Genomic DNA, 14,080 nt, shown 5'->3' on the forward strand with positions numbered 1-14,080 from the left:
TGCTGGGAGACATCTGGGTAAGCTCTAGTTTGGGGCTTGATGCCATAAACATTCATGTATAAGTTTTTGTGTGGGCATGTATTAACTTGTCTTGCATAAATACTTAGGGATGAAAGGTTAAATTGCATGTTAATTGCATGCTAACTTTATGAGAAATTGATAAAGTATCTTCCAAAGAGGCTGTGTCATTTTCTATCCCCACTGGCAATATATGAATGGTTGAGTTGCTTCTCATTCTTGTCACCACTTAGTATAAGAAGTCTTTAATTTTAGTCATTCTCATGGGGGTGTAGGGTATTTCATTGTGATTTTAATTTGCATATATCTGATGACTAATGATGTCGAGAATCACTTTATGGGCTTTTTGGCCTTTTGTATAACATCTTGTGACGTGTGTTAAAATATTTTGCCTTAAAAAAAAAACAACAAAAAAAAAACTGCAGCCAATGCAGTGACTCATGGTTATAATATCAGCACTGTAGGAGGCTAAGGCAGGAGGATTGCTTGAGCCCAGGAGTTCAAGATCTGTTTAGGCAACATAGTGAGATCCTGACTCTACAAAAAATTAAGAAAATCAGCCAGGAGTAATGGCACACTCTTGTAGTCTCAGCTACTTGGGAGGCCAAGGCAGAAGAATCATCTAAACCCAGGAGGTCAAGGCTGCAGTAAGTCGTTACTGTGCCACTACATTCCAGCCTGGACAACAGAGTGAGACCCAGACTCAGACTCAAAACAAAATGAAAACAAAAACAAACAAAAAAGAGAGAGAGCGCAATGATTGTCTTATTACTGGGAAGTAAGAGCTCTCTATGTATTCTGAATTCCAGTTCATTGTCAAATTTAAGTACTGCAAAGTTTTTTTTCGGTCTGTCATGCCTTTTTGCTTTTGCAATCATCTATTGAACTGCAGAAGTTACTGTTTTTAAAAAAATAAAGCTTAATTTATCAATCTTTTCTCTTAAGTTTCATGCACTTTTTGTATCTTATGTAGGCAAAGATTGAAAAGACCAAGGTTGCAGATATTGTCTCCTATGCTTCCATTTAGAAGTTTTTGAATTTTAGTTCCTGCATTTAGGTCTAGATCTTTTTTTTTTTTTTTGGGTCAATCTCACTCTGTTGCTCAATTTGGAGTGCAGTGATATCATGATGGTTTGCTGCAACCTCCTACTCCTTGGCTTAAATGATCCTCCTGCGTCAGTCTCCTAAGTAGTTGGGATTACAGGTGCATACTACCACACTTAGCTGATTTAAAAAATTTTTTTGTAGAGACGAAGCCTCACTATGTTTCCCAGTCTGGTCTAGAACTCCAAGACTCAAGCAATTCTCCTGCCTTGGCTTCCCAAAGTGCTAGGATTACAGGTGTGAGCCACTGTGCCTGGCAAGTATTTGTTTTATCCAGAGTAGGTAGGGTAAGGGTCATGATTCACCCCTTTTTCATAAAGATATCCAGTTCTTCCAGAACCATATGTTGAAAAGACTGTTCAATCCTCATTCAATTACCTTGAAAACACAAACTGTAGATTTATTAGTAAGGAGGCCGAGGTGGGAGGATTGATTGAACTCATGAAGCCAAGGCTTCAGTGAGCCAATATTACGCCACTGCACTTCAGCCTGGGCAATACAGCAAGACTGTCTCAAACAAGCAAACAAATTGTGGGTTTATCTAGTCTGTTTGTCCTTATGCCAATATCACAGTGTTTTGACTACGTCATCTTTGCAGAAAGTCCTGAGATTAGATAACATAGGTCCTCCATCTTTGTTCTTTTTCAAAATAGGTTTGATTGTGTTAGTTATTTTTATCTGCATATTAATTTTAGAATCAATTTGAACTTTAGTTGGGAATGCACTGACTCTGTAGGTTATTTGGAGAAAAACTGACATCATAACTGATTGAGTGTTCTGATCCATCAACATGGTATATTTGTCCCTTTCTTTAAGTTTATTTAACTTCTCTTAGTGATGTTTTGTAATTTTTACCATACAGGTCTTGTGACATTTGTTACATTTAACCCTTACAATTGCATAATTCTAGGTTCTATTTTAAATAATGTTGTATTTTTTCTTTTTTTTTTGAGTTGGAGTCTCACTCGGTCGCCCAGACTGGAGTGCAGTGGTCGCTCCTGGCCACCGCAGCCTCGCCTGCTGGGCTCCGGCAATCCTTCCGCCTCAGCCTTCCAAGTAGCTGGAATTACAGGCGCGCGTTCCCACACCCGGCTGTTTTTTGATTTATTGTAGAGATGAGGTCTCACTGCCCAGGCGGGTCTCGAACCCGTGGGCTCAGGCAATCCACTCACCTCAGCCTCCCAAAGGCGAGGGATTATAGGCTGAGCCACCGAGCCCAGCATAATAATGTTGTATTTTAAAACTCAGTTAACTTTTGGTTGCTAGGTATAAAAAAGTAATTTATATATAATTTTCCTTTAAGTTGGGAAAAAATGGAAAGGTCACAATAAGGTCACACTGTGCCATTACTGGCTGTAGATTCCAGCTTTCCAGCTTTTACTGAACAATGATAACATAGCCTTCTTCCTGCAACACTTATTTGGTTTTGGACCTTTCTTTCAAGTCTTATTATTGAAGATGTTTTTGTGCCCTTAATTCTCAGATATTTGCAAATTATGTTCTTGAAATGAGAAATAATACCTGGGACATAGAATATATTCAATAAACTCTGGCTACATAAATCAGTGAATGAATAGAGAGCTTGAACTCCTTCATAGAAGCCCAATATTTGGGTTAAAATGAGACAAGTCACCTTCTTATCCAAAAAACAGAGTAGACGAACTATTCCAGTTGATGTTCCTAAAACCTCCCTAAGAGTGTCATGCCAAGAAGAGGTCATAGTTCATTCCTGATACCTCTGTACTATCCCTGGTATGTCTTCCTCATTCAATCCTACCTTATTCTGCTCCCATCAGTCAGAAATACCTGTGATCTTTTCCCAAGAATGCTGAGAATTTTAATATACAACATAGGGAGTAGTCTAATGTACTTTTTCTACTTCTGTGACTACTCAAGTTTCTAATACCTCTCATTCTTCCATGAAATAATACATTCAAGAAATGTTTACTAAGCCCCTGTTAACCAGCTGCATGCTTGGTACCTGAAGTGCAATGTGAGTTAAGGAGATGGAGCGATGCACTCAAATAACTTTCAGTGCAGCCTGTCTCTCCATCCATTACCTGCCCCCTTCATTCTCAGTCACCCGGTGTCTCCAGAAATAAAAATGCCTTCTTAAATCTGAAATTTAGCACATATAATTTGAATCATTTTTTGTGCTATCTTAACTTTTGGAATCCTCAAGTTCCTATTTCTACCCTAACCCTATCTGGCTGTACATTTCAAAATCTTACCACAGCTCTCCAGTTTTTGGCTTATGAGGTCCTTCATGTCTGTTTTCCCTTTTCTTAAAGTTGAAAGCAACCTTCTATGAACCTTCCTGGATAAATCATGCTAACTCTTATTTTTGCTTGAGTTGGAGTCTCACTCTGTTGCCCAGTGGCACAATCACAGCTCACTCAACTTCCTGGACTCAGGAGATCCATCTGTCCCAACCTCATGAATGACTGGGGCTACAAGTAAGCACCCTATCATGTCTAGCTGATTTTTTTTTGCAGAGGCCAGATCTCACTATGTTGCCCAGGCTGGTCTCAAACTCTTGGACTCAAGCAATCCTCCTGCCTTCACATTCCAAAGTACTGGGATTACAGGTGGGAGCCACTGCCATGTCAACTCTTGAGATCAACAGTATATTTGATTAAGCTAAAAGCTGAATATAATGGTCAGTAAGAAGTTCCTCCCCTCAAAGAGCCTAAAGGTCTGGTTTGGGATGGCAGTAGCAATAAGGACCTTGCCCCTCCTGTGCCTCAGGGTATCTAAAAAACCTTGCTGATTTCTGGTGAATCCATGTCTAAGTGCTAAATCTCTTCTGTTATCCTGGGAACAACCTAGAGCTAAAAACCACATCAACTTTTTAACTTGGGGCCAATTTCACAGTGGGATAAGGTACTCACCTAACTAGGACTGGGATCTTGGGCATCTTCTTGGAAACTTTAAAGAAACTCGTGTCCCCTTTGTTGTCGGTGAAGTACACACCAGCCACGCTGGTCACTAGATTCCCAGGGAACGTAAACAGAACTCTTTCATCATCTCCCTGGTTGGCCCAGTCCCAGGCTTGGCCTCCTATGAGCAAGCCCCCTCCACGTTTCATGAACTTGACCAGTTTTTCAGTCATGGTTTCATTGTAGGCATCGATGCAGTAAACCCCTAGGGAGTCTTTCACTTCTGGCTCAATCTTTGCTTCCACTCCAGAACCCTCGAGGATTTTTGCCAAGGGTGCCAAGGATGGGTGTACACCAATGGGAGCTCCAGGGGAAGAACAAAGCCACCCCACTGCGTTGAGGAGAAAGGAAGTAATCTGGGCTTCCACCAAGTAGTCCTCATGGGACACAACCACCAGGCGGCCTCGGCCATAGGAAGAGGCAGCAATGAGGACCTGGCCCATGTCATTCATCATCACAGGAAACGAGGCTTCTCCAATAAGAAGCAGTTCACACGGGATGGGATCTTCGGGGATATCCCAGCTTGTCACTCCATTCATGAGGGCCTCAAAGGCAGCAGAGGGAGTCGCCATGGCTTTACTGGTTTCTGCAGAGAAGAAAGCAAAGATTTAGCTTGGTGAAGAATGAATAAACAAGAAACAAACAAACAGAGCAGTTTACTTCTTCACTAGCTGAGTGATTCTTCCCACTATGCAGGTGACACTGACACTGGGAAATGACTCAAGCACTCAGTGTTAGTGTCTGTAGAGCAAGAGACCTCATTGCGTCCTGAACTCTTACACTCTAGCTAAACTTAGAGAGTTGGACACATTTTCATCACAGGAGGAAACAAACGGAAGAGAAGAATGAGCGTAAAATTGTATCCCTCCCCAAAATATTTTAAAGTCTGAACCCCTAGTACCTGTGAATGTGACCTTGCTTGAAAATAGGTTTTTGCAGATGTGATCAGGCTTAGATGAGGTCATACTGGATTCAAGTGGGCCCAAGCTAATGACTGATGTCCTTTTGAGGAGAGGAAGTTTGGACATAGAGAGATAAAGACGTAGGGGAAAATGCTATCAGAAGAGAGAGGCAGCGATTGGAATGATGAATCTATAAGCCAAGGAAGACCACAGACTGCTGGCAAACAACAGAAGTTAGGAGAGAGGCATGAAATAGATGCTGACTCAGAAACTCCAGAAAGAACCAACACTGCTGATTTCAAACTTCTAAACCACTGGGACTGCGAAAGAATAAATTCCTGTTATTTTAAGCCACCCCACTAGTGGTAATGTGTTACGGCAGTCACTGGGAACTAGTTCAGTGATGAAGAATATTGTCCTCCCAGGCCCTTTCCATCTCTCTTGGTTCCCACACTGATGTTATTAATCCCAATGTGGAGAACTCAAAACTTCATCTGAAAAGTCTAGGCTTTCAGCGAAGGTTCTTTGGATAAAGTCAGGCTGGGTAACAGGAAAGTAGATATCCTCTGTGGCTCAGACCCCTACTGAAGGAGCACAATGGCTATTTACAGCTAGTCTCTAAAACAATAAGACTTAAGTGGTTTATTTTCCTTAACTAGCTCTCTTAAAGTAAATTACATAAGCTCAATGCTTCTAGTAGTTAAATAAAAGCATTAACTATGTACCTACCCACCTTAGGGAACTATTGTGACGGTAACAATCAGTGAACACCCGGTTAGTAAAAAGCTTATCTCTTCTCTGCTCCTTCTGGTGTCCCCAAATATAAACAGGACAGCAAAGCACACAGACGCACAGTATGCCCTTCCTGTTCCTTGTTCTTGTTCCCATATCCGGTTGGTCACAAATCCTGTCAATATCCTTTTACACAGTTTCCAATCCCACTGCCATTAACCTAGTTTAGGTCCTTGGCAATTCATGCTTGTACTAAACCGATTTAGTTTCTAAGTCATCAGGCTTTGTCTCCACCTTTACTCTTCTAAACACACTCTAGCCACATTATTTCCTTGAAGAGAAATCTAGCCTCTAGAATTGGCTGCTCCTCAGGTTTTCCAGTCTTATTTGCTGCTGACCCTTCCCTGCGGCTTCCAGTCTGCAGGGTGCTGTTGGGCATGCCCTGCTTTAGCTTCAGATCCTCTCTTTGTTCTCTTCTTCTCGTTTCCTCTCTTGTATCTTTCTGTCTATGGAAATCCTATCCTAAGAAAAGTCACACACAGAAGAGGAAATTTAAATATCCACTTCTCTGAAAAGATACTCAATCTCACTAGTAGTCAAACAATGAAAAAAGAAGAAGAAGAAGAAGAAGAAGAAGAAGAAGAAGAAGAAGAAGAAGAAGAAGAAGAAGAAGAAGAAGAAGAAGAAAGCAGGGGACACCATCACAATTTGCTGGAAGAACTGAGAATGTCTGCACTTTTTCAAAAGCAGTCTGACATGACAACTAGGTTTCAAAAACGTGCCTATCCATAGGCCCAGCAATCTCTTTTCTAATAATCTTTTTTTGGGTAGAGATAAGAGTGGCAGTATTAAAGGTATATGTACAAGGATACTGACTGCATCGATAAAAGCAAACTTAGAAAGAGAGAGCGATTAATAACAGGGAATGTTACCCAGAACCACTTTTGACTCTTGCAGATGCAGGATCTCTAACCCAAACCCGCACCTATCCAACTTCTACATATCCCTCACATACCCCCCGAATCCAGCATAAGACCCTGTGGCATACTTATGCATACCATTCATCCAACTGTACTCCCTAAAAAGATGCCCGTTAGGGCTCTTTTCTCTGTGTCTCTGCTGACTCCAGCGCTGTTACACAAGGCACACCCTGAGCAGGAAGCTCGTGTTTCTGTCTCACTAGCTATTTTCTGAGCTATTTCAGGGATGAATTAAATCTATTTGCATCCACCTAGAAGAATGTCCTAGATACATTTTAAGTAAAAACTTCAAGTCACTATGATATGTAGGACATGAACCCATTTTTGTATGGACAAAGATGATAGTAGTTGTAGTAGTAGGAACTGTAGTAGAAGTATAATAATATAATACGTTACCAGATACCTTGGCATTATTGTAAGTGATTTATGTAACTTATTTAATCCTGATAACAAACCCATAGGTATGTACTATTTCTATCCCCATTTTCAGGTGAGTCAAACAAAACACAAAAAAATCCAGGCGCTGAATGATGCCCAGAGAATGTGTTACTTGCTCAAAGTCACATTAGTGGTGAGTGGTAGATCTAGGATTCAAGCACTAGCATTCACATTCTTAAACACCACTAATATGTAAGTACCTGTTAGAGACCAGACTTTTACATGCATGGAAAAATCTATGGAGACCACATTTCAACACACTAACATTGATTGTATTAGAAAGGGAAGTGATGAGCCATTTTCTTTGTCTTTATTCAAATCTACATCCTTTTAATTGTGTATGTATTACTACTACAATAAAAAAAAAACGCTAAGGTGATACACATTCAGTCAAGCAAGTATACACACATTCTATGAATAAATACATTATATGAGTGATTAGATAGATAGATCTATCTCACTGACCCTAGGAAGGCTTCTTTCATCTCCCATCAGGTTGTGTATTTGCCCACCTAAAAATTTGACTTCCTCCTCTGTGGGGTTCTTTGAACTCTGCAGCTAGTTGTGTCCACACTTTAACCAGCTCTACCATTTGACTTTTGAACCAAGTGTCCCCTCATTATGTCTGAATCCTTGTTTGTTCTCCTATCTTGGTGAGCTCAGATGGAATACAGACAGGGGAAAATGTCCTTTTACTTCTTTCCTTAACCTCTCTCATGGTTCCTACCTTCTCTCCCCTGGACCCGCTCTGTCCCCTTTTAGCTTGCTGAAACCAAAAAGTCACCTCCAAGGCCGAAGGTAGCCCAGGCACAAGCTGTAACTCAGGGAGAGAGCAGAACCTGATCTCCTACCACAAAGCAGCACCAAGTGCCTAAACAGGGTTTTCCTTTTAAGAGATGTATGGAAGAAAAGGTGGGTAGAGGTTTATCTTGGATACTGCATTACCCATATACTGTATTGCAGTTTGATTTTAAATCCTAAAACTAGGATAAGTGTCTGAGGTCAGAGAATACATATTATTCTTTGGATGAATACGTATTCCATGGTGAATGAGTCAATGATGGATGTGAGCGTAAGGGCAAACCTAAGAACACTTCCTTGGTAAATAGCTAGCCTGACCTCAAAAACAAATTAATATCTCAGACATCCTATTCTATAGGTCTTCTCTTCTTCATGTCACTTTCTTCTATGGACCTTGATTTCTTCTTCCTTATGCATCCAATATCTTTATCAATGTCAGTCAACTTTTACTTAGTCAAAATTAGTCAGAATTCAAAATTTCTTTTGAATTCTATCCTAGACACTCCCAGCTCAGTCTTACTTTATTTTTCATTAAAAATGCTTAATTCACACGTCTAAAAGAATGTCATGCAAGTGGAAGGATATAGATAATAAAACAATCCAAAAAATTAAAGAAACTTCCATATTTCTACCATATCTACCACCCAGCTTTTAAAAAAGACCTTTACTAGTATCTGTGAAGCTATCCCCCCCCCATTCAACACCTCTCTCATTCCCAATCCCAACAGGAATAAGCAAACCTGGAAACTTCGCTTCTTCTATTCCTCTATTTTTTTCTCTTTTTTAAATTTTTGAGTAGAGGTCTCACTGTCACACTGTCACCCAGGATGGAGTGCGGTGGCAAAATCACCGCTTACCGCAGCCTCAACCTCCAGAGCCCAAGATGATCCTTTCACCTCAGTCTCCCGAGTAGCTAGAACTACAGGCACTCGCCACCACACCTGGCTAATTTCCTTTCTCTCTCTCTCTCTCTCTCTCCCTTTCTCTCTCTCTCTTTCTTTTTTTGGTGGAAACGAGGTCTCACTATGTTGCCTAGGGTAGTCTCGAACTCCTGAGCACAAACAATCCTCCTGTCTCGACTTTCCAAATTGCTGGGATTACAGGCGTGAGCCATTTGGCATTCTATCTTCTAAACTTCCTTCTTAATTTTCGAGTTCCCCTGCAACTCTTATTTTTTTTTTTTCATTCTTATTTGGTCACTTCTCCCAGTGGGTACCTCTCAGGAGAATAACAGGTGAGGAGCACCAACCCAGGAGTGGGAAGACTCCAACACCCCCTCCCAAATCTAGGTGTTGCTCTCCCAAATCTGGGTGTTGCCTCCTCCTAGCTGTTGATCTGCACGCTTTGGGGGCGGGGGGGGGGGAGGTGGTATATCAAACAGATAATATGTGAGAAAGGCTGTTCTAAACTTTCAGGGGACGTCAGAGCTCAGCTTGGAGGCTGGTGGGGCTCCTCGGTCTCCTCTCCTCCCAGGCCTAGGGCCAGTCCGCCAAGGGCACGTGGTGACGTCGGAGGAGGCGAGGAAGGGACCGGGGGGCCAGAGGGGCGGGCAGCCCGCGCCGAAGGAGGGTAGCTGAGCCAAAAAGCTGGCGCCAGCCGCTTGGCAGGGAATTCTCCAGGCCGCTGGCACCGAGGTCTGTATACGAAGTGGGGGTGCGCAGACTATTGCCTCCCCCACCCCATACTCCAATACTCCAGTTTCCAGGGCACGGGTGCAGTGGGCAAGGGATCTCAGTGCTAGAGACGGTGTTTGCGAAGGTCAAAGGGCGATAGGACAGAAGCGATGCTCTGCCCCCAGCTACTTGTGTGACCTCCTCCCTGGACTGTGGTATTCTCATCCCATAAAGCAAGGGACTGATGCTGTTTCTCCAGGTCAGGCCTGGAGGTAACTCGACCGCACAAAGCAAGCACACAGACATCAGATGTCAGACCCCGGAGAGGAGGAGCACTGCGGCAGGGGACGTAGAGTCGCGGAGTAGAGAAAAACCATCGACAGACGCACAGACACAAAGGGCGAGGGAATCTCTGTCCCAGATTTGGGTACACCCAGAGCCGCAGGGTCGCTGGCGCCCCCACCGCGCCCACTCCCGCCCGGCTCCCGCACAACCATCCTGCGTCGCCCAGGCCGAGTCCCCGCCACCCGCCTCCTCCCCCGCCGGCGAGGCTTTCGGAGGGGGCCACTCACCCGCGCACCCTGCAATTCCCCGGGAGCAGCTGGGAGGGGCAGGGCTCAGCGGTCCGGCGGGGAAGGGGCTTCCCTGCAGAGAGCTGTGACCTAGCGACAGAGCACGGAATCGGGAGCGGGGAGACCAAAGCTGGAGGGGGGGAGGGAAGGAGGGTTCAGAGGAGTCTCCTCCCTACTTCCTCCTGGCTGGAGTGGGAGCCCGGGGGGCGGCGCTTGGCAGAGGACAGCGCTTCTTTGTGTTGCGGGCCCTGGCGGCTCGGCATTGCGGCGGCTTAGGGACGCCTGGCGGTCCCATCCCGGCGATGTGGACAGCCGCGTTATTAAAGACATGAACTTCTCTGACTGCACATTAGTGAGAAAAGACTGAAAAAAATTACGGAAGTGTATTCTGCTCAGTATTATCCAATTCTTAGAGCCCAAATCTCCATTTAGTTGGGGGGGGGGTACCTTGATATATGAGCAAGGGAAAAAAAGCAAATTGTCAAAACTGAATAAACTTTCGCTTAATAAAAAAAAGTCCCGTATAAATTTGGATTATGGTGGGGAGAAGAGAGGGATGCATGTCTACCTGTTAACAATGTTTAGCCTGAGGAGGGGAGGGACAACTTTTTATATAACTCTGCATTATTTGCAGTTACATGTCTTTTGCAAATAAAAAAAAAAAAAGACTTTTAAAAACAAACATTAAGTAACTACATTGCATTCTTCAGTGTACCTACTTCTTTGCTTTCTGAAAATCAGTTGACAGTTGCCCTTCCCCGGAGGAGCTGTCCCTACTGTGTGGCAACCTTGCCACCATTACAGTTTGAAGCACTAGCATGTGAAATGCAGGGTAGTAAAATGGTCAGGAACCCAGACTACCACCAAATGGACTGGGTTCAAGTCTCAGTGCTACACTTTACCGACTGTGCGACTTTGGGCAAGTTACTTGATTCCTCTGGGCTTCAGTTGTATTATCTGTAAAATGAGAATGAGAAAATGAATACTTCTGTTACAGATTTATTATAAGGCTTAAATTGGGTTGTCAATAAGTGTGAAGTTCTAGATCAATGCCTGCATAGGTAGACTGCATGAAAGCCTGTTAAACAAAATAAATATTAAAGTCATTCTAAGGTTTACTTATTTCACGTTTCAAGAAAATGCGCACCTTTTCATCCCGATTGGGTTTTGGTCCAAATCCAAGCCATACTTCCTTCCTCTGTCCCTCCTCAATGCCCTTTCTTCAAAATGAATCGGTGGCAGGGTTTGTGTAGAGGAAATGTCAGGGACAGAAATCAAGAGGACCTGAATTCAGGATCCTGCCGTGTCAAGGACCCCCCCACCCTCCATACAGTGACCACATCCTTTATCTTCTCCAGGGTTCGGGATTCTCAGTTGCCTGAGGCGGGCTGGTCCCTTCCGGGTCTGAATGTCAGGACTAATAGTACGGCAAGTTAAAATCCTGTAATAGTGATTTTCGTGCAAAAATTTTAAATCCAGAACAAACTCGCATATAAGGCTTACATAATAAATAATAAAGGGCAAATTATACCTGGAAAGGATACAAGCTAACTTACCTCTGAGGACGGAGACGAGAGACTTGCTGGGGGGGGGAAAGGGTTTTAACTGTTTCATTTCTTAGAAAGGAAGAGTGGCAAAAGGAGGGAACGCTGAAGCAAAGATGAAATGTCAGCACATGAGAAATCTGTTATATTATCTTCTGTACGTAGCTTTGAAATATGTCACAATGAAAAATGTTTAGAAAGGGCAGAGATGCAAGATTTTTGACAGGTAACTGGAGGAGAAATGCAGTACAAAATAAATGAGTCAGAGTGGAAACAAACGGAGATGGAAAAATTGCAGGGAACCCTCTGAAAGACACCTGCCTCCTTGGGCCCAAGCACCCACGCATTCACAGGCCACACACCCGACCGGCTCACAGACAGGGGGCGTCCCCACGGGCCGCGCTCCCGGAGGACCCCAGGCCGGCGCCGCCCCTCCCACCCGCCCCGCAGAGGACCGGCACCGGGAGCCTCTCCCATCTGGTGGGTGCGCCGGATCCAAGGCGGTTCCAAACACCATCTTTGGACAAGACTCACCCTTTGGTCCAGCAATTTCCACACTGCTTAGGTGGGGGGAGGCAGCACTCTGCAGAGCTGCGACAAGGCGACGAGGCAGACGGTCGGGGATTGAAAATTGGTGATGAAGGGGGCGATAGGAGGCGTGGGAAGAGGTGGGCTGCAGTGCGGAAGGGGGGGCGGAGAGAAAACCTTCCTCGGAATATGATTGGCTGCCCCGGGGTGGAGGCGGAGCTTGATCTGCGCCCCTGGACCGCAGAGAATCCGCTTTGTGTCTGTCCGTTTCTGGCTCAAGATGCTCCCAAATCCGGGATGGAGACCTCGATGCCCGCCCCGGGAGTGCAGCATAAAAATGTGTTAAAAAGTGTATAGATGAGACTATTACAAGGGAACGGTTGATAAATAATGATAGGTCTTCATATAAAATAGTATAAAACTATTTTTAAGGAGGACTTAAATCTATATGATTTGTTAGGAGTTAGGCTCTCTCTTATAAATGTTATATTTACATATTACTTTTAAATAAAAATTTAACATTGTAGAAGAGCTCGCACAAAAAATGCTAATACTGTTTTTATATACTTATATAAGCAGAAATTATATGAAGGATAATCAACTATTAGAATTAGTTATTTCAGACAAGAAAGTGTAATTACTTGCATTTTTTAATACACCCCATTAAGATTTCATAGGTACACATATTATTTTGTAATAAAAATAAATTAAATTAACTAAATAGATCAAATATCCTTGTTCAAACAGTTGGTAATGAGTTATCTATAAATATGGTTTCTTCCTATGTGATGGTTTCTTGAACCTTGTTCATAGTTATGAGTTGTAAATTAAGAGTGGGATACAACACTTGACTTTGGAGCCAGGGCCTGGGTTTTCACATGAACAGGCCCTGCCTTGAGTGTCATCTGCTCATCTTGCTTGGTGAGCTCAACTAAAGAATGCAGGAGGAAACCACTACTCCTTTTTTTGTGACTGCCCCCCTAAACCTGAAGGAGGTGTGAGTGGCCCTTGTACATTCTCCAGTTACCTCACTCCTCATGGCCCTATTTGCATTGTACCTAAGAAGGTGTTCCCAGACTAAACTGTCCTCAGCAAGAGACTATTATAAAGTTTTCTCCCCTACTGCAAAACAGTGTCCAGACTGGACCATCCAGGGAAAGGCGGCTTCAGTGGAGAAGGTGATAAGAGTAGAACATTCTTTACTACTTAAGGGTTTCAGTCAACTCCTTAAATTGGAGGAACCGTGTTTTATTCTTCTTTCGATGTTTCACTTCACGTACATCACAAAGAGGTGCTCTGTAATGTCCACTGGGTGGATGGGTGAAGGGATAAAATGGGGGTAAGAAAGGAAGTCCCTAGGATCATTCCTCAGCAAAACAGACAGTAGAAAACTGATCAAATTATAAATTTCCTGTACTGCAAGTTTTCTTTTCTCCTTCACACTCTCTTCTTTTCTCTTAATCGCCCACCCCACCCTTAAGACTTTTGTTTACTTTCTATATCTCCCAGTACCTTCCCCAATATTTGAGCTGTTTCTATCTTCTCTTTCTCCACCTCAAATACCACTTTGCTAGCTCAATTTTAAATTCTGGATCCTAGCCAGGCTCAGTGGCTCAGCCTGTAATCCCGCACTTTGGGAGCCCGAGATGAGTGGATTGCCTGAGCCCGGAGGTTTGAGACTCGCCTGGGCAACTTGACGAGACCTCATCTTTACAATAAATTAAAAAAAAAAAAAAATCAGCAGGGCATGGTAGCGCGTGCCTGTAATTCCGGCTACTCGGAAGGCTGTGGCAGAAGGGTCACTGGAGCCCAGTGGGTAGAGGCTGCAGTGACTGGGAGCGGCCACTGTACTCCAGTCTGGGCGACAGAGTGAGACTCCAACTCAAAAAAAAAAAAAAAAAATCTGGAT

The 14,080-nt window shown here is 43.6% G+C and overlaps 1 protein-coding gene across 3 annotated transcripts in view; it reads right to left on the reverse strand.

Annotated features, from left to right (window-relative positions):
* Positions 1–14,080, reverse strand: part of TCAF1 (TRPM8 channel associated factor 1) — a 56,506-nt gene that overhangs the window by 18,904 nt on the left and 23,522 nt on the right. The window contains exons 1-2 of one of the 3 annotated variants that reach the window (XM_021709695.1): positions 12,178–12,214; positions 4,014–4,647 (exon numbers count right to left, since the gene is read on the reverse strand). In XM_021709695.1, the coding sequence (XP_021565370.1) occupies positions 4,014–4,633 (620 nt within the window). In that variant the 5' untranslated portion in view covers positions 4,634–4,647; positions 12,178–12,214. Of the gene's footprint in view, positions 1–4,013; positions 4,648–12,177; positions 12,215–14,080 lie in introns of those variants that run through there. The other 2 variants (XM_021709696.1, XM_008052391.1) reach the window with 2 other exon arrangements.

Source organism: Carlito syrichta, unplaced genomic scaffold (assembly GCF_000164805.1).
Source record: "Carlito syrichta isolate Samal-C Ts95f unplaced genomic scaffold, Tarsius_syrichta-2.0.1 Scaffold274072, whole genome shotgun sequence".
In the NCBI taxonomy this organism is placed as follows: domain Eukaryota; kingdom Metazoa; phylum Chordata; class Mammalia; order Primates; family Tarsiidae; genus Carlito; species Carlito syrichta.